The following is a 23,856-nucleotide window of genomic DNA, read 5'->3' as shown; positions in this document are numbered from 1 at the left end:
GTGATGGACATCCTCGTAGGCAAATTTTTTTCAAATTTATATCATTATACCCTTAGACTAAGTTCTAAGAATTAAAAGGGGAATCAGATTGACACTACATTTTTTAGATTAATTTTCTAATTTTTCAATTAAAGTTGACATTTGTATAACTTACAAAGTAATCACCCCAATGAGTCTAGTAACCATCTGATACCATACATAGTTATTACCATACTATTGACTACATTTTCTATGCTGTACTTTACATTCCCATGACTGGACACCACGTTTTTAAGGTTTATTATCTGCTTTGTGTCAGAAAGTAAGAAAGTACTTAAAGGGGTATGTCGTGTCCCAATCAATACTTCCAGGAACAGGTCTACTTTATTCATTAATTTTTAATGACTATAAAAGTCATAAATTCTTACTGTAAAAAATCCAAGCAACAATTCTCAAGCTACTTTTTGTATATCCTAGGATTCAGCAACAAGGTAAATACATTGTAGTTAATGGAAGCTGAGTTTCCCACTGCCGAAGATGTGAGTTACAAATAGAAGAAGAAGATGGCTAAAGTAGAACCAACAGTGTTGGATTGGAATTGAGGTATGAATATGAATATGTAGCATTTTAAAAATGTTTAGATAGATATAGAAATATATTTAGATACGTGTGTGGGGAGGTAATGTATGTATATGCATATACGTATATGTTTACTAGCTTTGTCTGGCAAGAGGGCCTAAAAGCAATGAGACCACACGCAGCTCCTAGACCTTGGTTTCTAGATGCCAATTTTTGTTAAAAAGAACCACATTTCCTTGGAGAAATAGTGATTCAAAGGCTGGGGCTAGGAAAGTACATGGTTAGCATGGAAGGTCTTTGTGTCAGGAAGGTAAGGAAGAGCTCAGAGAAAGAAGGGGCATGTCAAAGGACATACGAGTCAGCTCAGAGGGACTCCCACTGGCCCAATCTGGGATAATTTGAGCATCACAATGAGTAATGATAGTAAAGAATCCATGAGTTCCTACTGATGTGAATAAATGAAAGAATGAATGAGTGAGGAATAGGAAGAGTTTCATTTGATGGTAAAATCTCAGTTAGCTAATGTAGAAGGAATGATGGAATTAGACAATCACCATTACAAAGGAAAAAGTAGTGAATTAACAGTAAAGAAACTTGGCAGACCTCACCTTCATGCGGCATTCAGTTCACATCACCTGCGACAGGCCGTCCTGTGCCTCCTGCCGTGGACAGCACGTGGAGGACGGCACACACCACTTCTGTGACATTGCTGCCCCACACGGCAACTGGACTCGAATCGTGAGGAAACATCAGACAAACCAACTTGAGGCACATTCTTCCCGATACCGGGACTGTCCTCGTCAGAAAGATCAAGGCCATGCAAAACGAGGGAAGACAGAAGCACTGTTTCCGATTAATGGAGATGAAAGAAGCTCGAAAACTGAACGCGATTTGTTAGCTGGGATTTTCTTTTCCTATAGAAGTTGTCACCGGGACGATAGATGAAATGTACATGTAGTTTGTAGATTAGCTCATAGCATTTTGTCCATGTTAATTTCCCAAGTATCTTGATTTTGGTAATTGCGCTGTGGTTATGAAACAGAAAACTTTGTTTTAGGAAATACATGCTGAAAGGGGCGTCATGTTCACAACTTACTCTCAGTTTTAAAAATTTATACACACACACTTGGAGAGAGGAGAGAGAAAGGAGAGAGGGAAGGGGAAAGGGAGAGAGAAAGATAGAACAAATGTGTGAGTGTTAGCACTCGGGGAATCTGGGTGGAGGTGAGAGAGTAATTCTTTGCGCTATTTTTACAAGTTAGAGTGAATCTGAAATTTTGTCAAAATTAATAGTCAATATGTATATATAGATTTTTTAAAAAACTAGTTGTGTAATATCCAGTTGTGTAGTACAACTTATTTAATAACTTTCCTACAGATGAACATGTAGATTGTTTCCTATTTTTCTACAAAAACTGCAATGAACAGTTTTGTCCATTCGTATCTGTATTTTTATGCTAGACATATGGAATTCCTAAGTCAAAGGATATTCATATTTAACCTCTTGATAAATGTTACAAAGGCCATTTTGGAAAGCAAACATTCACCTAAATAGTATCTTTCAATCATTACTGCCACAACCAGACATTCACAGTGAGTGTGAACAGTGACTAAGACCAATCTGTGGGCCATTTGGATGGATCTCATGGATCATGAGCTGCTTACATAGCTGTGTATCGCTGACCAGCACAGAGCAGTGATAATTGCCAGAGAACATCTCAGACTGTGTATTATCTCATGCAGGCTGGTACATGACCACATAGTCTTTCAAGAGTTTATTGTTAACCTGAAGGTTTATGCCAACTCTCTCTGCCCCGTAATTACCTGCATGTTTTCTTGTTTGTCTTAAGAATATAGCTATTAATTATCATGACTCTTGGATCACTACTCATCTTCTACTTTCTTCTCTTTGTTTTTTTGGCTTTTATTCACAACTGATTTAGTAATATCAGTTATATATCTGCAAGAAAATATTAGAGGAACCAAGACAGGCTCAGTATAAATGCATACATACAATAATTCCTTTTATCATACCACCTATTACCTCCCTAAAAATATCTGCTCTTCAAGCTGGCTTTCACCAGCAATAGATACGTTGTATCGTGTGTGAGGGAGATGTGCAGGGGAAAAGGGGCAGACACAGTTATCCCCATGAAATGTAGGCTCTGAGATGGTTTCCAGGCCAATGGAAATGTTTTTAAATCATTACTGTAAATTAGCATATTGAAAGTATAAGAATAGTTTTTGAAGGATGATAGGGTGCAATGTGAAAATCTTCAGGTGCCATAGTTACATGACTCTAAAACAGTGGAAGAAGAGGCCAAAAGGTTGTTTTCATGTAACATTTATTGAGCCCTATTCCAAGTCCTGGGCTGGGCACAGGGAAACACAGATGAATAAGGCATTCTCTTTGCCCTTCAATAATTCATATTCTTGTCAGAGACACAGACATGCGAGCATATAATATGTTATGAGGACTCTGTAATATTGGTATACACTGAATATAGATGTAAAGTATCACGGGAACACAGAAGAGGGGATGATTAGTTTTGATTCAGGGCATCAGCAAGGTTTAAATGGGGATGTGATCTTTGGGCTGGGCCTCGAAGGATGAGTAGGAGTTTGCCAGGTTGATGAGCTGTTTTGGAAGGCATTTTCAGACAGAGAGAATAATGAATTGCATGAGTAAAGGTGGAAAGGCACACCTGTGACCTCTGAAGGTTAATACAAATCCAAGCCAGTGCTTTCCCCACTTTCACGTACATGCAAACCATCTGGAGATCCCGTTAACATGCAGATTCGGATTCAGAAGGTCTGGGGTGGGCCTGCTATTCTGTATTTCTAACAAGCTTTTAGGGGTTCCATGCCCCAAACTTTGAGTTAAAAGGCTCTTAACACTGTAAGTTATTGTCTACTTCAGCCGGGCCTGCTAGTTAGCGCAACTCAGGAGCAAGACGGAGAGCACACATTTGTCTTTTGCCGTGAGCAGGGTAATTAAGTGTTAGAAGCCTCGCCTTTTATGACTGTGTCATTTCAGAAACAGATGCAGCATCGTACCTGAACCAGCCTAGACGGAGGGTAACTCGGGTGAGATGGGAGCTAGCACAAGTCTAAAATTGACTGGGGTTCCTACAGAATAACAATTAGAAAAACATGACCCAAATTACCGTTTGAGTTGTTTTGATGATGCCTTCTCAGGTGTTTGATTTTTGGTGAGAAATAGCTGTTATCAGTTGGGACGGTGTTTTGAATTCGTGACAATGTTTTTTTCTAAAAAAAAATAACTTTTTTTTTTTTTTTTTTTAAATCATGGAAATAATAGTTGTCCTTTGCAGAACGTTGGGCAATAAACCATGTTTTGGGGTGGTCATAGTTGAATAGATAATCTAGACTGATTTTTATTCCTATTTCGCCCTGCCGTCCTTGGGGAGCTGGCACCAGAGTGGTTTGGCAGTATGGCAGACAATCCCGGAGGGGCCCACCCGTTGTGCTAAAGACAGCCTGTGAACTCCAAATGAGATCACTGAGCTTTTCTTCACTTTCATCTTCCCTGCTATTAATGCTGGTTGTGAAATGCAGCGGGGAGACTTCATAAGACTAATGAAGGGGGAGGAAAGATCAAGCGATTATTTTTCACAAGAATAACTGGTCATGCCTTCCTGTGAAGTTTACAACCTGTACAGATGGTTTGGAGCAGACCACATGACTAGAATTTAGCCATGTGGGAGTGGGACGTCCTTACTACCTCTGTATCCTTGAACATGCCCTCACAAAGACCTCTGAAGACACGAGATCATACTAGGTCATACTAGAACGATAAGCAGTTATTAATGCCAAGGACTCACTAAGAATAAAATCAGAAAGACATGTGAGCTTATTGGAGAGAATTATAGACTCGGAGGCTGAAGGAGATTGGTGATGAAGACATCACAATTTAAAGCCAATTCCAGACATCTTTGATACATTCCCAAGCACAAGGCCACAAGGTCATTCGGATGCCTGCCTCTTGGGGCCCAGTAAGTATCTTGGAACCAGGGTTTATCTCTTTCAATTTTGGTTCCATCAGAATTCCTAAGGCGGTGATTCTCATGCTTTAGAGTGCATGTTAATCACCTGGGAGCGTTTGCTGGAGATGCTGGTACCTGGGCAGCATCCCAGTCTGCTGACTCAGAGGAGCCTTGGGGATGATTCTGGTGCCAGTGGGCTGAGCCCATCCTCCGAGTGGTACTGCCTTAATGGAGTCACACTGATTGACAAGTGTACGTCTTGTGCCGCTGGGAAAGAAATTCGTGTTTTCACTCCCACTCGTCTTCCACCAAGAGCTAAAAGCAGAGACTAAGCAAAGAGGTCCAAAGAAAAAAACAATTGAAAAACCTCAAGTTTTACATAATAGATGTATTTCTAAAAGATTGTGTATAAATCAAATCTGTGAGTTAATCTTCTTTCCCTTTACCTAAACCCTAATGTGCTATAGCCATTTTTGATTTTCACATGTCTAGTGACTTTGCCACCTTAAAAATGATTAAGATGATAAATTTTGTTTTTTTTTACAATAAAAAAGTACTTAAAAAATTACTAGATAGAGCAACTCTTGAAAAAAAAAATCAGAGAAGCCCTCACAACCTCACTGGGAGCTGATTGCTTAGAATAGAGTAAAATGAGCAGCTGCTACTCAAACGTATATAAGAGTCACCTCACAGCTATAGCGTCTTACACCGTTAACCTCTGGTCAAACTGCTTAAGTCCGAGCCCTTCATGGTCTGGCCTCTATTTCCTTAGGACCAAGCAGTACTAATTAGTGGTCTCTCTTCAATTCCTTGAACAGGGCAAGTTCTTAGGTGTTCTCTGTGCCTCACTTCCGATTTCCCTTCTGCCTCACTCTTATTCATCCTTTAGAGCCAGCTTAAATATCATTTCTTTAGGGAGGCCTTCTTCAAACTCCCTACTGAGGTTTGGGCCTACTGCTGTCTCTTGGTATCAATCCATCAGTCCTTACACCCTCCATAGAAGTCTGGATCTTTCCTTTGTAGCATTTAATATAATTGTATTTACGTAATTACATATTAGTCTCTCCCACAGGACTGAAAGTTCTACCAGGTAGGGACTAGCAAGTTTCTCTTGCTAATCACTGCATTACCAGGGCCCTAGTACCCTGCATGCAGTAGGCACTCAGTACTTTACCAGGTACAGCCTTTCACCCCACAAATCCATATTATCAGATACTCTCAAAGGAGTAGGTGGAGAGGCACATAGAGCTTCTGAGCTTGGTGGTGGAAACAGTGGCTGAACAGCCAGAGAGACCAAAGGCTTTTGGGCAGGTGAGGTGGGGAAGCACGAGGGGGTAATGAGACGAGCGGGTGCTCATGTAGTGAGTTTCCCCTCCATCCCCCAGGACCCACTCTCTCCCCAAACAAGCCCTTCAACAGTAATTTATGCATTCATTTCTTTAGCGAATGAGGTAAACCTCAGATCATAAAACCGAGACCAAAATAATTTAGCAGAATTAGAACGTGTTCAAAAAACCAGTCGCACTTTAACTGGATCAGACTTCAACATGGAGGTGATTGTTTTCCACCAAAGAATCTTCAGTATGGGAGGCCTACAGCCCAACATGTGGAAAGATCACAAATACACTTTTTTCTCTCAGTCACTGAGGAAGAAGTTTTCTCTCCTGATGGGCCAACACTATTTCTTTTTTGTTGATCTTTTCCCTTCTCCCTTCCTTGGCTTCCCTTTTCCACGAAGCTTCTTCAGACGCATCTGCTCATCCTTGAAGTCCTGATGCTCATCTCTGAATGGAGAAAGAAAAATAATGAGCCAGTATGTTTACCAGACTGGAAAAGTACGCCGATCTGGCACTGTTCCCTTAGGTGGTTCTGGTAATCAGTCTTTGAGTTCCACAAGGCACACGCTCAGCTTGGTGAACAGAGAGGACGGGGGTCCCCAACATACAGACACGTTGTATTCCATGGTTCATTTCTAATCACAGTTTCCCTCATAGAAAGTGTCACAAATAGCAGTTGATTCTCAGGCAGCAATGAAAACCCATGTAATTATGATACAATCCTGATGATTACCCCAAGTTTCCCTACAATACTAAGACTAAACACTGAGAGTAGCAGAAAGCGGGTATATAGTTACACAGACTCCGAGAGCCCCAACAGGTAGCACCTACTACAAGGGGAGAGGTCTGGAGGAAGATGCCTTAGTGGCAGTGGATAATTTACATAAAAAGGCTCCAAGGGAAGGCTCAGGCAGATGGAAGCCAAATCAAAAGACATTTAGTCTAGGGACCAACGCAGTCAGGACTATACATGTGGATTTATAAGACGAAGACTGCCTACAGTGTGTAAAAATGTTTGCATCCTAAGACCAAATGCCTAAAGAACAGTATGGTGTTTAAATATGTAAGCTCTGGAACCCATCTGAACCTGGGGGCAGCTCCACCATTTAGTCGCTGTGTGATCTTGGATAATGGTGTATGAATTCAATGTAAGGGAAGGGTTTGCTAGGCCCAAGTTTCTAAATCCCTAGGCTGTTTTAAAATAGATTGGTTTTATAGGGCACACTGTTTCAGTCCGTGAACATCATGGGCACAACAGACCTCTCTGGGATTAGCTATGGTTGCCCCAAATAATCTATTCTCAACAGAGTAATTCTCCTCAAATATAAGTCCTATTGTGTTACTCCTCTGTTCATGACCCTGCAAATGGCTCCCCATCTGCCCCAGAGCAAAAGGCAAAGCCCTTCCCACGGCCCTCAGAGCCCTTCGGGACCTGCCTGCAGCCCTGCTGCTCGGCCCTGGCCTGTGCTCTGCTGGAACAGGGCAGGCACACGGCTGCCTCAGGGCCTTTGCTCTGCTCTCCTCTCTGCCTTGAAAGCTCTCCCCAGGACCCACTTGGTTCCCTCGCCGCCTTCAAGTCTCAGCCTAAACCCCATTCTCAATCAGGCGGACCCCGACTGTCGTGTTTAATACTGTGATCTGTCCACCCCCACCCCCGCCCCGCCCACCGAGGGCCCTGTCAGCACCCTTCATCCTACTCAGCCGGCTCTACTACTCTTCCCACAGCATGTTCGACTTCGTAACGTAGCATGTAATTTACTTATTTACTATGTTTTCTCCCTTCTTCTACCCTCCCTTCCCTACTTCCGTCCACCCGCAGTCAGAAAGAAGGCTCCAAAGACAGGGGTCTTCATCTCTGTTGATGAAGCAGCCCACGTACCCACTAGACTGAAGGAGTCACTGTTTCGGGGAACCCGTGCTTTCCTCCCCCTTTGCAGATCTTTGAGTAATATTTTCTTTACTGAAGATTATCTTGTTTCATCCTGTCTGATGCCACGAGAGGTCTTGTGTTCGAGGTACCATTTACCATCGCTAGTGACTATGAAAATAATTGTGCTTTTTATGGATAACTAAATGCTAAGTATTTTTTCCTAGTCCCCAAAGATAGTCAAAGCTTTATTTTTCAAATAAATAGAGAGTGGCAGCAAAAGGTACATTAAAATAGCTGAATGTGATTTTGTTATGGGTTGTGCTTTTCTACTCAGTGATATTTTACTTTGAGTCATAATACAATTAATTTTTGTTTTGAGCCCAGACTAATGGCAAGGGAATTGCTCCAAAATATTTCTAGAAATCAAAACATGTCCTGAATTATAATCTCTAATAACATATTAACTAAGAAAATCTATTTTGTTCACTGCTGTTCCATATATGCCCATCTTAAGTGCCTCCACATGGAAGGTATTTAAAAAACATCTGTTGGACCGAACTAATTCTTTTATTAGAATAAGCCGTCCCAAATTAATTTTTCTATTCTTGCCCTAATACAAGTCCAATTAAAACATGTTACATTAAAAAAAAAAAGTAGGCATTTTAACTTTATACAATAGGCATTGTCTGAATTCTTTTATAACGAGCATACATTCGTTAGGCAATTAAGACATTTTTTAAAGAACGTGATCACGTAAGTATTTGATCTTTTTTCTTTCTAGACGGTATATAGTCCTAAGTTTCCTATACATACACATACATACAAGTGCATGGCGGAAAGAGCCTATTACTCTTACTATTACACACTGTTATTCTATTATACTATCACATATTACTCTTAAAGGTGAACTACTGCTTATTTAGGCCAAATTAGTATATCAAAACGGGTAGCAACTAAAAATGCAAGAAGAGAGTGGAAAGAAATAAGAACTACAACGAAACCACCACCAGACAAGGAGGGTCCCTGCACCTGCTAAGCAGCAGACGGCCGTGGGGCAGGGACGCTCTTTATCTGACCCACGAGAACCTGCTCAGTGTTTAGACCAGGTCCCCTGCATCCATTTGGTGTGCCTGGATTAATGACTTCTTAAGCATCTCTCTATAGCTGAGTATTTAGTCAATGTTAAGTCATGTTTTGGACATAATTAAATTATATCTTCCAATAAGTGCACGTGTCCTTTTATTTTTGGTATGCTCATTATGGATACTCTGAAAGCCTTTCACCCCCAAGCTGTACCGTATGAACTAACTGGGCACTATTATAAGAACCACAAAACAACAAAGATAGAAAGCCTAGTTTTTTTTCCTTTTCTGATCTACTAAAAACATCTCTTACAGGTTACTCTTTGTGTTTTTTGTCATTACCTGTAGAGGCCAAGAAAACGCAGTGTCCCCATGAGTGCAAAGTACGTGTTGTGATGTGGATACCAGTCGTAAGTCTCCTTCCTCTTGGCCAGAGGCTGCTCACTAAACAGTTTCACCACTTTCATGGATTTGGAGTCAGTAGGCCTGGCGACCTCACCAAACAGCCGGGCACTCAGACGAGTCATGCGCAAGGCATATTCTGAGAGTGAAGACATTTCTGGAGCAGCAAGGAGCCGGAGTCCTAGGAAATGAGAAGATAAACAGGTTAGTGTAAGAAATTTCCAAATTATCTAATGAACACTTTAGAAAATGGAAAAACAGCAAGTCACACGGAAATCCGTCAATGTTGCTGGCAGGACGTGCCTTGGAGTTGAGAAATATCCACAGTCCGTTGCTGTTTCCTTTGCATTACACTTGCAAAATGTTTTACATTTGATGTTCACATACTATTATTACTCTCTTGTTCTACTTCCCTCTTTACATGAACTATTTTGTGATTGAATAGGTTATTTACTGATAGTCTACCTATTTGTAGGCTAGGTGAGGACAGAGAAACAAGTTTTCCTACCACAGCATTGTTATTATACCTTGAGAAAACGCCCACCTAAGCAGTCTGCAGAATATGCTGACTGCTTGCCATCTAAAGGTTGAATCATGGCAGAGAAATAATTATGCTGTTGTCTTTATTATCAGCCCTTTGAATGCTGTTCTCCTCAAGGGCTCCAGATGGCTAAGAACTGCTAATGAGTTATGAGGTCATTTAGCCTCTAGGTTGCTGGATTGAATTCTGCCTAGATACTGAGAGCCATTTGGGAAAAACAAACAGAGATAGTAGTCTTATAGAAATAAACTCGACACCTCAAAAGAGTCGTTTTATTCTTGAATAGAAGGCACTTATGAATTGTGATGTTACTTGTCTCTTCCATCTTATATATTCTGCTCATTATAATGCTGCATATGTTATTAGCTGAAAACAGTAACTTTTTCCTCAAAGGCATGGAATGTTGAAATAGTTAGAAGAAAGTTACCTGTAATATGTGGAGATTATAGCTAATATATATAAAAAATCATATAGGTGATATATAAAGTCAAGATTGTTGCTTGTGGAATAGCTATCTTATCCCATTCTAGTTCAGATGTAGAGGTAAACTGTTGGCAGACTACGATAATTTATGTGAAATTTTTGTAGTGAGATGAGACTCTCTTCTGGCTAAAGACTATCTTGGCAGATAGTTCAGCTGGGATGAAAAGGAGCTGACCTCTGAACAGAAAAAAGGCATAAACCTATCTTGAGAAAACAATAGGAGAAATACACAAAAAAACCAGTAGGACCAAGTAAATTTCAAAATATCTCTTGCAAGAGAAAAAAACAAAACCAGTGTTTAAAGAATGTTTCATGGTCCAGTCAAAGTGTAGAGGCTGACATCAAGCCAGTTTCAGAACTGTCAGTCTCAAACCATTTACCATTCTGGAACCAAGCAATCTTGGGTCAATAGTGCCACCTGAAGGCCAGCAATGGGAAAACTGTCAGGTCCAAGGTCTCCCCCCACCACCCCCTAGCCTAATCTGGGATCTGTGCAAGCCTTGCTTTCTTTTCTTTTCCTTTTAGGGTGCTCAGTTCCCAGATTCACTTCTCTCCCAGCTCTTGCCCCAGCTCTTGGTTGGGAAAAAAAGTCATTAATAGTTTAATGTATAAATAGAAAATAGTAACAAATCAGTGTTTTAAACCACTGAAGGCCTCGCAAATGTCCAGAAATTGCTTTCAGAAGCTACAGAAAGTTTCTTTGCATGCTTTATCTTTTTTCTGTCTTCCACCTTTAAAGCTGTATTTTTCCAAACATCATATAAAAAACAAAACTAAAAACAAACTTTCTTAATCAACTTTACTTTGTTTTGCTTAATAGCTATTATGGAATCAGAATAGATTTCTGTTGCAACTGCATAGTATTTCCATAATTAGTTAATTGCAAGGTGGCCTAGGAACTATTTGCTGGGTTATTCTGGACATTTTGTCTCTAAATCTGAGTTTCCTTTTAGGAAGATGACACTTGCAGGACTACTGTGAGAAATAAGACAGTGGCACTCAGTAATGGACACCTGAAAATAAATAAATAAATAAACCGAAACCTGTTTGTCATCGGGAAGGGGATCAGTAGCTTGCTAATTGACAGGCAGCAAGGAGGAAGGGGCTCATTAGGACAGTGGTCACTGAAGCTATCACAGGGTGCTGTGTTGCCTCAATGCCCACTTTGGAATTTAGCAAATTACTGAAGCACATAGCTCATAAATCATAAGGTCTCATTAGAATCCACTGGAACATATTATATCACAAAATCCAAGTCCTATAATTTTTATGATGGAGAAGGGGAATAAGCCTCTTCAAACCTGATTCCCTCACTAGAAACAGAACCACTTGCTAAATAGAAGGAAACTGAAAATGGTTATAATTACCAATTTCTGCTTTGTAGTCTCTTTCCACAGAGCAAACATATACATATGTCTCTGATAAAAAATGGCATAAGAGCTTGATACACTTTTTCTTTTTTACATATGCTAAAACAGCTAAAAAGTTCTGCTGTCCATAAATATTGGCCCATTACTGGCAAATAGACACTTTTTACTAGCTTTAAATTTTTTAAAAATTCAAAAGCTTTGCTTAGGTACTTCAGGACCCTGGTATGCCTTTTTACAGATTCTTTTAATTTTATCTTTAGAAAAAAAATGATGACCCTGTTAAAAGCATTAAAGGAAAAGGTAAACAATTTACATGTCAATTAGATTTTTATTCATATGAAGCCATTCTAAGGGATATAATTACATTGCTTTTCTTTAAATGTGAACTAAAGAAAACAATATCATGAAAAATTAATGAGTTGAAAATGCTAAGCAAAAAATTAAATTACTCAAATGTGCTGAAGCAAAACATGTTAAGCCCACAAGAAAATGCCTGCATTCTTACTTTGGCATAAAAGGGCAAATTTCTTTGATTTTCTGATAGGTCTGATGCATTTAAAAGGTCGGGTTTATTTCAATATTGGCTTTGGATTAGGTTTGCCTGCTTTTCTTTGAAAAATGAAGATGAAGTGCTGTTCTTAGCCTGGAAATCCCTTAGCGTGGTGATCTCATGGAACTGTACAAGTGTATGCTGAAATGTGTGTGTAAATCCGGCTGGAGAGCGAGCTATCTCCACTTTTTCAGAATCCACTGGTTAGTGGATGGAGAGCACCAGCTTTGGAGTAGAAAACTGGTCGGAATCTTGCCCCTGCGCTGTAATGGCCATCCGATTTTTGCAGTAGTGCCCACTGTGTTCCTTGTCGCTGCTTCCTCATCTACCGCACGAGGACAGGACAGTTTTGTAGGCCGACAGGCAAAACTCATGGCACAGTGCCTGCCCTAATAGTCATCTGCCTCAAGGAACTCATGCACACGTGTTTCATAGAAAAACGATCTAAACACAATGCTTTACTGTTTTTCAAATCCGGTACCGATTATTTTACTGGGTCCTAGGGACATGAATGGTTCTGAATATATATTAGCTTTATTCAGTTCAACTAGAACATCCCCAAACCCCTCCAACTGACTGGATCACGCCTGCCTGCGATGGAAGCAATAGTGTCAAATCCACCGACGTTTAAATCGGCTGGGTATTTCGCAAGCATTTTTCTTAAATACCATTTTAGTATATTATCCTCAAGCTGGTCATAAAATTAATCTGCATGCCCCACACGAAGCTACAGTGCAGAAGGCCTGGCAAGCATAGAGACTGAGCCTTGAAACCTAGCTAATCAGGACGAGAGTAACTGCGCTTGAGTCAATTACGCTCGCGTCCTTTTGGTAAATCCCCCAATGCGCGGGCAAAGGCCACGCTGTTTGCATGATACCTGCGAAAGCTCCGAGCTGCTTAACAATCAGATCGACTCGTCCTGGTCTTGGCGACTGCACAAGGTTGTAGATTCCCGCGGGACCTCTACAGCTACCACCCGAAAGTCACGGACATTCTTACCAAACTGTGACCTTCCTCTCTCGCGCACCCCTTTGCCGGAAGGCCCGCCCCGAACCCGGCTCTGAGCCCCACCGGCCGCGGCGGCGGAGAGCCGTAGAGACGCGAGAGCGGGCGGCTAGAGGGGACCTAGCGTAGGGCCCGGGACCGCCGGCCCGCGCCTGGTGCTGCGCGGCGAGGCGGGCGCCTCCGGCGGTGCGGAGGGCGTAAGAGCCGGCGCTTCTGGAGGCAGAAAGGACTGGCTTTCCTGGAAGGTCCTGCAGGGTTCGCTAACTGTATTTCGTTGGAGACAGCTACGCAGCTGCCCCCCAAATCTCTGTGTGCCGTGTGGAGGAGGATGAAATGCTTTCTTTTTACTTTTCCATCCAGCACTTTCTTTCTGGGCCTTTTCTTTCTTTCTTTCTTTTTTTTAAAATTCAGCCCAAGCCTTGATGCTTTCAAGGGATGGCTTCCACTTCTCCACATATCCTCCAGCAGTCAGTGTGGCCAAACGGGGGGCCATTCTTGATATTCTCTTGCTGGATTAGGGACACTATTTGGAGCACTCTGTCCCTCTCCACTGGCCTGGAAGCTTCTTCAGGAATCAGGGAAGGGATGCTTAGCTGACTCTTCAGTGGTTTCTTAGACCTTGCTTGGTAGATAGTAGAAACACAGTGTTTCATTCCATACTAAATCTGCTCTCAAGTAAACCACATCTCACAGGCATTGTATGAAACATGAACACTACTTATTTTCTGAGTATTAGTCAAGGCCTTTTATAAATACTCTAAAATGTACTAGAAATAAGGCAAATCAGCAGCGAGCCATATACCTAGTGGGTATTCTATATCACTTTCCTCCTATAGAATTTCATTACATTTGATAGCGATCTATGCTATACAATTTGTTTTCATCAAGTTAAGTTTTAACTTTATCAGTCTATGATATAATAAGTAGCCATATAAACTTGGGTCTGGTGTGAGAAGTTTACTATGGTCACATCTACAGATGGCATAATGAGTATCCCTCATCTTATTTTTGCATCGCTCAGTAAAAAGAAAAAAATGTTCTGGGTATAAAGTTCACCTCATCTTCAGTGTTTCTGGAGAGTTAGCTTGTTTTTATCTAATGCCACTGAATCATGTAAACAAGGAGGCTTCTTTTGCATGCTGGCTTTTAGAAAGTTTAAAGCCCAATTTGCAGTGGACTCATGGTAAGAGCTGTTACATGTATATTTGCATAAACTTTGTTTTTGTCTCTATTTTCTATAACTGTCTTTGGTTTTTCCCTTTTTACTTAGATGTTTTTTGGGTTATCATTGTGTTTTGTGAATCTCTGTAAGCTACCATAACTCTTTCTTAAAATGCAGCAAGGTATAAAGAGTTACAGGTGGCCACGTACCTGGGGCACTTTGCACTATGAACCTCATTAAGTCAAGTTCATGGTGTTCATGTTAGTTTCCTGAGCCTACTATAACAAAAATACCACAACCTTGGTGGCGTTAAATATCATCACTTTATTTTCTCTCAATTCTGAAGGCCAGAAGTCCAAAATCACTATCAATGGACCCAAATCAAGATGTTGACAGTGCCATGCTTCCTCAGAGGCTCTTGGGACTCTTCCAGCTTCTGGTCGTTGCTGGCATGCATTGACCTGTGGCCACGTCGCTCCAATCTTCAAGGCTAGCATTTTCAAGTTTCTCTCTGCTTCCTCTGCACATTACCTTCTCCTCTTATGTATCAAATATCCTAATGCCTCCATCTTACGGATGTATAGTTGCATTTAGGTTCCACTTGGACAATCCAGGATCATCTATCTCCCCATCTCAAGATTCTGAATTTATTCATATCTGCAAAAGCCCTTTTTCTATATATTGTAGAATTTATAAGCATTGGAGATTAGGACCAGATATCTTTGGGGGACATTTTTCAGTCTACCACAGAGTTGGAAACTGAAAGCCTATGATATTGGCCCATAGAAACTGTTACAATGGGAAAATTTGAATATTAGGGTGGGCAAAGTAACATTAACAATAAAATTTAATTCCTAAGGACATCACTTCTAGACTTCGGTTTACTCACTTATATCTCCAAGCTAAGGCTTCTTTAAGGATTCTTCTTAGAATCAGAAATTGCCTTACATATTTTTATTTTCTATAGTTGAGTATTCTAAATCGTGGGCTATGAATCATTAGTTGGTTATGAAATCAATTTAGTGGGTTGCGACCAGCATTTAAAAACATTAAGGTAGGGAATGTGAGTGCATCACGTGTAGTGAGGGTAATTACTGTTTCATGAAACAATATGTATGTGTGTATTGGATCATAATGTAAAATATACTCTTACTCTAGGTTGTGGCAAAATAGAAAGCCTCTGCTGTGAGCAATTTCATTATTCGTACTCTATGGCAAATATTTCTGACCATTATATAGAGCAAGAATTAAAGCTCACATCGACTTCACATTCTTACTGTGTGGCATGGTCCAAGGTGCAGGTGCCTACTTACTCCTCTAAGTAAATTAATTTATAGGTCCCTTATAGGTACTATTTCCTAGCATCATGTAGGTTCTTTTCTTCTGTATTTACAATAGTTATTTTCTCATTCTACAAAATAAAGGTATATCCCTCACTCAGGGTATAAAACCCTCCAGGATGATAAACAAAGGGACAAGTCAATGTGTTTGGGGGGAAGCTTTCTTTAACAATCAGTCAAGGCACCATAAACCCTTCTCAGGCTTCTTGTCTTTTTCCTGTCTTACATATATATCCCAGGTAAGAGTGAAGTATGGCTGTTAGAAGTATGGTAAATGGATATTTGTTGTGATATTCTGAAATCAGATGTACTGTGTGAGTGTGAGTGGTAGTAAATTTCCTTTAATAATCACGTCTCTTCCATCCTCTGTGGTTAAGAAGTGCATTGTTATTGAGGGAGGGTCTGGTGAGAGCAAAGCAAAGCCGGCATTAAGAAAATATTGAACCCTCGATTTTTTCCCACATGGTTAAACATAAACAATTTTCTTCAGCCATTCTCAATACTTATCCATAGACTGTGTCATTATCTGGAAAGAAAAGCTACTTTGAAGAGCTGAAGTAGTAGAGGTTAGTGACACTGATTATTTTCAATATAAAATGAGTTAAAGAGACTCATATTTTTCACATTATACTGGAAAAACATACAAAAAAAAAGTCATGCATACTTTTATTTCAGATTTGATATACCTACTATTCGATAAAGGTTAAAACATACTGTGAAGAATCAATGATACATTCACTAAATATTTCCCGTCTCCCCCGCTTCCAGGCACAGAGTTAGAGTGCGTTTTATGGCACTCTTGGTGTTGTGTAAGGCGTGTGACTGTTTCTGGTCGGTGAGTTATGAACGGAAGTAAAGTGCCATCTTCACCCATGTGAAAGCCTCCAGAGCTCTCTTTTCCCTCTGGCACAGAAGGTCATTGCTCTGTCCACCTGGGCCCCAGAGCGATTATGAGGAGCACGTTGTGTTCTGCCAGCCACAATGTGGCTTAGTTCGAAATGAGCCTTGGTTGTGATAAGTCATATAATGTTGCTGTTCATTAACCTGTCTGGTCCTGCACTTACCAATTTTTATTTATTTATTATTATTATTTATGCCTACAGCACCTCATCTTCCTAGGTGGTCTCCCATCCAAGTAATAACAGGGCCTGACCCTGCTTAGCAGCTGAGATCAGGCATCAGGCTTGTTCAGGGTGGCATGGCTGTAAACTGTGGACTGTGGCTCCACTGGGGCACAAACCCAGAACCTTCTACATGTAATGCTGACATGCGAAGTGCTACACTATGGAACCACATTCAGCACAAGTCAATTTTTAACAGCATATACTTTTATTTTTCATTAAGTATATAGGAAAAAATTTTTATTATGATTTCAAAAAAACTGATTAGAACTATTACAGAATTTTTATATGTGACTCTTATTTACTTATTTCCAAAAGCTGAAAACCAAAGTTCAGTTCACACCTGGACATACTTATTAAAGGAATACATCGCCTTTTAACATCCTCTAGTTTATAAACAACATGTATTTATTACATTTTACTATTATGAATTGAATAATGAGAAAAACCATATAGATTTATTCTTTGTTTAAGTCATTCTAAAAATGTATAAACTAATTCTATTAGTTCCTACATTATTTTAATCTTGATGGCTTTTAATAATTAAGCTTGTGAGATACATTTAGTAATCTATTTCTCAGTTTTTAAAAAGTATACATCAAAGTATAGTACATATATTAACACATTATTTGAAGTTAATAAGGGAGAAATAAAACAGCAATGTAGGAAAAAGTGATCTCTTTATCAAAATAATTTAAATACATTTTCCCTCACATCAACACATTTATGAGTTATGTCAGATTTTTGCGGAAAGGATTTAACTGCATGTAGGTTTCATGAAAACATGTTGTCAAAGTCTCTGCACCCTCCTATGTCCTGTTTCTCCTGGTCTTCCCCAGCCCTTCCTTTCACGCCTCAAACCACACAGGTTAATTTACCCTCTACCTTTATATCATAGTTGTCTTAAGTATTACATCTATATATATTGAAAATCTCGCTACAGAATGTTGTAATTTTTATTCTCAACAGTCGCATGTTTTAATAAAAGAGAAAAAGAGCCTATTATATTTACCCAGATATTTACCATTCGTTGTTTCACTTCTTCATTCCTAGAGTTCCAGGTGTCCCTGTGGTATAATTTCCTTTCAGCCCGAAGAACTTCTTTTATCACTTCTCTTAGAGCAGGGCTGCTGGTGACAAATTCTGTTAATTTTTTTTTTTTATTTTATGAGAGATTGTCTTTATTTTACTGTCATTCCTGAAGGACTTTTTCACCAAATATAGAATTCTGAGTTGACAGTTCTTTTCTTTCAACTTTTAAAAATGTTATCGCACCATCTTTTGATCGCCATGGTTTCTGATGAGAAATCAGCAGTCACTCAAATAATTGTTCCCCTATATGTAATGTGTCATTTTGTCTCCCCTGGCTGCTGTCAGGATTTCAGAAAAAAGTTTTGGTGTTCTGAAGTTTGATTTTGACGTGTCTGTCATGATTTTCTTTGCATTTATCCTGCTTGGGGTTCGCTGAGCTTCTTGAATCTGTACGCTTATGTCTTTCACCAAATTAGGAGAGTTTTAGCTATTATTTCTTCAAATATTCCTTTTATACTAAATTATTGCTCTTGTCCTTCTGGGACTCCAATGAGACAAATGTTAGCTTTTCGGATAATGCTCTGTTCTCCCCACTCTCACCCTTTCTTCAGATTGAATAACTTTTATAACCTGTTTTTAATCCAGTCTTCAATTTCACTGGCTCTTTCCTTTGTCATTATCTGCATTCTGCTATCAAGCCATCCAGTGACTTTTAAATTTCAAATATTATACTTTTCAGTCTTAAAATTTCCATTTGAATTTAGGTATTTCCATTCACTTAAGGAGCGTTTACCTTCATGAATTATGGATATAATGGCTACTTTAAAGTCTTTGATATTCCCAAAATATCGGTCATTTGGGGGTTGGCACGTCTCGATTTTCTTTTCTCTTGAGAATTGGTCACAGTTTCCCAATTCTTTGTATGTTGAATAACTTTGGATTATATCCTGGACATTTTGAATATTATGTTGTGAGTCTCGCAGTCCTGTTCAGATTTTCTGGAGAATGTTGATTTTTGTTATTTTTTTTGTTTTAGTGGGCAGTCAACTTGGCTATATTCAGACTGCAAGTTTGGTGTTACTGTGTCAGTTCAGTTTTCAAAGCCTTTGCAGTGCTGTTTCGGGTCAGTTCAGTTTGAAGCATGTGCAGATCAGGGGATGAGCCAAGGAATGGGTCAGTTCATGCAGAGAATTCGGGATCTCTTTATCTTTCTGCTTTCTGAGATTCCTCTCACACTCTTTGGCTCTTATGGCCTTAAAGACAGGTTTCTGTTAAAATTTTTACCATTGTACTGCCATGCAGTTCTACATGACTGGGGCCATCCATGGGGCCACACAGTAAGAAAAAGGGAGAAAAAAATGACGGGTTCCCCTGCAGACTTTAGATGACAAGGCCTCTCCCCTCGATTCCTGTGTTTGCAATGATAGGTTATTGTGTGAGGTTTTCAATGCTTTTTTTGCCACCGCCACTGCCGTGCAGCTCCATGACTGACGCTAACCTTGGGACGAAGTTGGAAAAGAAAAATGGAAGAAAAAAAAAATATTTCGCCCACACCTTCTGGTTCTCAGGTGCCCCTTTCCCCAGTCCGCAGGACAGTAAGACAGAGTCTCTCCTGGACTTCTCTGTTGCCTGTGCCTTGCTGCAGTTCCTCACTCGGGCCACCCTTGGGCGAAAGCTGGGAGGTGAAAGAGGAAAAACCAAAGGAAACTCATCATGTCTTCCCCAGAGATGATTTGTTCACCTTCCAGGGGAAAAGCTCTCCCATTCTCTGGAGGAGAGAATGGGTAGATTGCCCTTGGTCCTTTTATGAGCTCTGAGTTTCATAGTTTGGAGTCCTCACTGTGCTTTGAACCCTGCATCTGCAGGCCCTCACTGTGTGGCCCTGGGGAGAACTGGGCATGAGAATGGGTGATAAGAAGCTCTCTCAGTAATAAATGGCCTCTTCTCTAATCCAGACGCCTTGTGCTTCCATATATAAAAATCAGCTAAAGACGTATCATAGATCTATATGTAAGAGCCAAAACTATGACATTTCTTTAAGAAAACATATAAGAACATTACTGTGCCATTGGGTTAGGCAAAATCTTCTTGACTAGAACATGAAAAACACAAACTATAAAGGAAAAAATTGATAAATTTTACTTCATCAAAATTTAAAAACTTCTGATCTTGAAAATACACTGTTAAGAAAATGATGAGGAAAGCCACAACTGATAATGGATTTGAGTCCAGAATATATATCAGTTTTCTTATCTGGAAAATTGGAATAATAATAGTATTTACCTCACAAAAGTCACTGTGAGAATCAAGTAATATACTTAGAATAGTGACTTTCACAAAGTAAGCACGCACTGAATGCTAGCTATATTAAAAAATAGCACTCATTCTTTATATTATTTATTTGCTTATTTGTATTCTGCACGTTAGGTTCCTATAAGGTAGAGATTGTGTGCATTCTGTTTGTCTTTGTATCCGTAAGGTTAGTGTAGAGCCTGATCCATCGTAAAATTTAGTCAGAATTTATAGAATGATTGAAGGAATATGTAAATAAATGAAGGAGATATTCTTGAAGCCAATCTAATTGAAAAAGTTCTCTTTTCTCACTATGTCTATTTTTATCAATCGAAGTCCTCGTTTCTGTATCCTTAGCCAGTTTCTCTTAATGAAGCACCACATGATCAGCCCATCATAGACTCTTCCTGGTATTTGCTTAGTCAGTACTTTTCCTTCTCTCTTTTTCTTGATAATTACCTCAGCCCTTCACAGTGGACACCGTGAGTCTTGTCTTCTGTCTGCTTACAGGGATTCTAGAAACTGTTGTCATCGTCGTCATCGTCATCATCACCATCAGCATCAGTCATCATGTTACATCATCAGCATCAGTATCAGCATCAGCATCATCCTTAAGCTATGTTTTTGCAATTGCACTCGCTGCCCATCTATAAGAGGATGGATGTCAGACAGTTTACCTTTAGCAGACCTATTTTACTGTTCCAAAATAATCTCATTCCCAAGCCTGTACCTTTTCTTATGTTACAGTATTTCTTATGTTGCGATGTGGTATAGTAGAGTTGTTGAGAGCATAGGCTGAGAAGCTAAATTCCTTGGATTTAAATTTTGCCTGTCCCATTTACTAGCTGTGCAACCTTAGGCAAGTTACTTTTCCTCCATGTGCCTAAACCTTGGGAAAGTTATCTAACTTCTCTGCACCTTAATTTCCTCATCTGTCAAATTGGATTGATGCTAGACTAGTACCTGTTTCATAGGATTGTTCTGAGGATTACATTTGGTATTATGTGGAAAGAACTTAGCACAGTGTCTAACATAATTAGCACTGGGAGGCACTAGCAAGAGATCAGAGGGTGGAAGGGAGGGGGTTAGGGTGTTAATTCCCTTGGGTCCCTCCAGCCCGGTGGCTTCGTCCTTCTGCGCAAAGCCCCAGCTGTAGGGCGGCCCTCTTCTGTAGCCACAGCTCTTGCTGAGTGCTGAGAACTGCTTTCTCTTCTGGAACTTCCAGGCCTACGGTGGTAACAGCTTTCTGTTTTGCAAGTTGGGGTGTTCCACCCCCCTTTGTTAGTTGCCTTAACAACCCATAATACCCTTGTGCCTTCATTTATACCTGGTTAAACTCTCTTCAGTTCTCTCCATCCTGCCATCGGTCTCCAACTGGGGCGCCACCTGATACGGAATGTATAAAACTCAGTTTCTTCTCCTATATTTCTCTCATTTCTCTCAACGATACCGTTCTCTTGCTTGTGTAGGCATGACATCTCAAAGTCATGTTTCTTTGTCTGTTCATCAAATCTTTTTGTTTGTTTTTCCTGTGTAGTAGCTTCCACATCTGTTTTGTTATTGTCGTATTTACATGTATTTACGACAAACATTCCACATCCATGGCTCTGGTCGGAAGTTCTTTGAGATGATGCCATCCACCTTGCCCAGCTGGAGAATGGAATCATCCGAGTCACATGCCCTGTGAACGGCCTTGCAGATAGCAGAGGTTTTAAACTGGCTGCTGAACCTGCCAATGACCTTGTCAACCTTGGCCGTGCTCTAGTTGGACATGTGGTCCTTGTCACCAGTGATGTTGCTGGTGGAGAATTTTTCTGCACTGGCAGGTCTGCAAGCTCACTGGTGTCTCTGTGTAGGTCGAGGCCATTCCTGCTGCCACCAGCAAGGGCATGAGCAGAGAATACTTCTCTTTTTAACCTTTCTATTGTGAATTATAACATATGCAGGAAAATGGAAAAAATATATACAGCTCAATGATTTATCACAAAGAACCTTGATATAACTACTGCCCAGTTTGACCTTTTTTGACAAATAAAATATTGCCCGCACTCCATATGTCCCCTTCAAGTCCTGTTCTGGTCACTACATTTTAACTCTCACCAAAGGGGACCATATCTAGTTTTTATGAAAAAATTATTTTAGCTTTTGTTATTTTACCACATCAGCACATGGCCCTAAACACTGTCCAGTTTTATCTGTTTATTGAGCTACATTTGAATAGCATCCCTACAGTATGTTCATTTGTGTCTGGCTTCTGTACTCGATATGATTTCCTTGCATGTAGCTGTAGTTCGTTCAGTTCAGCTGCTGTGTAGCATCCCACTGTGCAGCTAGATAATTTCCCCCAAATCCATTTATTGAAAACACTATCATCTTTCCTAAAATGTCCAGATATACATGGGTTTGATTCTGAGCTCTGTATTCTTTTTCAGTGGGCTATCAATTCATTCTTGCATCAGTACCGCAGTGTGTTAATTGCTGTAACTTTTATAATAAGTCTTGATATCCAATAGAGGAACTACTCCAAATCTGTCTTCTTTAAGAGTGTAATTAGTTGTTCCTGGACCTTTCATTTTCATATGAATTTTATAATTAGCCTATCAAGTTAAACAAACACACACACACACACACTCTTTGGGGATTTTGAGGGTTAATCTGGTCTATAGAATTGTGTGAGGGAAAATTAATACCTTCGCTATATTGAGTTTACGATGAACATTTTTGTCCATTAATTTAGAATTTCCTATACCATTTTATAAATTTTTGTATCTTACATATATATTGTTAGATTTATTTCTACAGATTTGATTTTTTAGAGATATTGTAAATTGTATCTCATTAAATTTAATTTTCTGTTTGATGCTAATATAGAGAAAATAGAATCGATTTTTATAATATGACCTTTTTCCGGCAATCCTGCTAAACGCAATAATTTTAATAATTTATTTGTAGATTCTTTTGGATTTTTACGTGTATAATTACATTATTTGTTAATCACTTAGAATTTACATATCTTTAGTTTTTTTCTTTTTTTTTAGTTTATTTTTTCTAAGCCTTGTATATATGTACATACATATATTTAAAAAAATATTTTTTCTTTGCCTTACTTCACTGTCTGGAAACTCCAGTAAAATGTTGAATAGGAGTGGTGTTAATGGGAATCCTGCTTTGTACCTGATCTCAAAGAGGAAATTTCCAGCTTTTTATCATTAGGCATAATGCTTGCTGAGGTTTATTATAGACATCATTTATCAGACTAAAGTTTTTTTGCTCTTATTTCAACTATGTTAAGAGTTTTTTAAAATCATGAATCTGTGTTGAAATCTAGCAAATATTTTTATACTTCTGTTGACATATTCATATTTACCATCTTTTCTGTTAATGTGGTAAATTACAGTGATTGATTTACTTTCCATTTTTGGAATAAACTCAACTTGGTTGTAATATACTATTCTTTTTATATATTTCTCTTTTCAATTTACAAATATTGTGTTTAGGAATTTTGTATTTATATTGATAAATATGATTAGTCTATAATTTTACTTTCTTAATTATATATTTGACAGGCTTTGGTATCAAGGTTATGCTAGCTCATAAAACAATGCAAGGCATATTCCTTCTTTTTCTGTTCCCTGGAAGAATTTTGGGATTGACATTATTTTTGCCACAGATGTTTCATAGAGTTCACTGGTGAAGGAATCTGG

The 23,856-nt window shown here is 39.5% G+C and overlaps 1 protein-coding gene and 1 long non-coding RNA gene across 3 annotated transcripts in view; one reads left to right on the top strand and one right to left on the bottom strand.

Moving 5' to 3' along the window:
* Positions 1-2,491, top strand: part of LOC107504055 — a 29,588-nt gene extending 27,097 nt beyond the window's left edge. For both annotated transcript variants that reach the window (XR_001595362.2, XR_004954028.1), the window contains one exon: positions 457-2,491. This is a non-coding gene — a long non-coding RNA (uncharacterized LOC107504055). The remainder of the gene's footprint in view (positions 1-456) is intronic.
* Positions 2,492-5,984: 3,493 nt separating this feature from the next.
* MRPS33 (mitochondrial ribosomal protein S33) lies at positions 5,985-13,245 on the bottom strand. The gene is made up of 3 exons (XM_016133008.2): positions 13,078-13,245; positions 9,197-9,437; positions 5,985-6,349 (listed from the first exon to the last, which is right to left on the bottom strand). Exons 2-3 carry the CDS (start codon positions 9,409-9,411, stop codon positions 6,244-6,246), a joined length of 321 nt encoding a protein of 106 aa, XP_015988494.1. The 5' UTR covers positions 9,412-9,437; positions 13,078-13,245; the 3' UTR covers positions 5,985-6,243.
* Positions 13,246-23,856: the final 10,611 nt, after the last annotated feature.

This window comes from Rousettus aegyptiacus, unplaced genomic scaffold, assembly GCF_014176215.1.
Source record: "Rousettus aegyptiacus isolate mRouAeg1 unplaced genomic scaffold, mRouAeg1.p scaffold_m13_p_13, whole genome shotgun sequence".
Lineage (NCBI taxonomy): Eukaryota > Metazoa > Chordata > Mammalia > Chiroptera > Pteropodidae > Rousettus > Rousettus aegyptiacus.
This window is presented reverse-complemented; position numbering and strand designations above follow the sequence as displayed.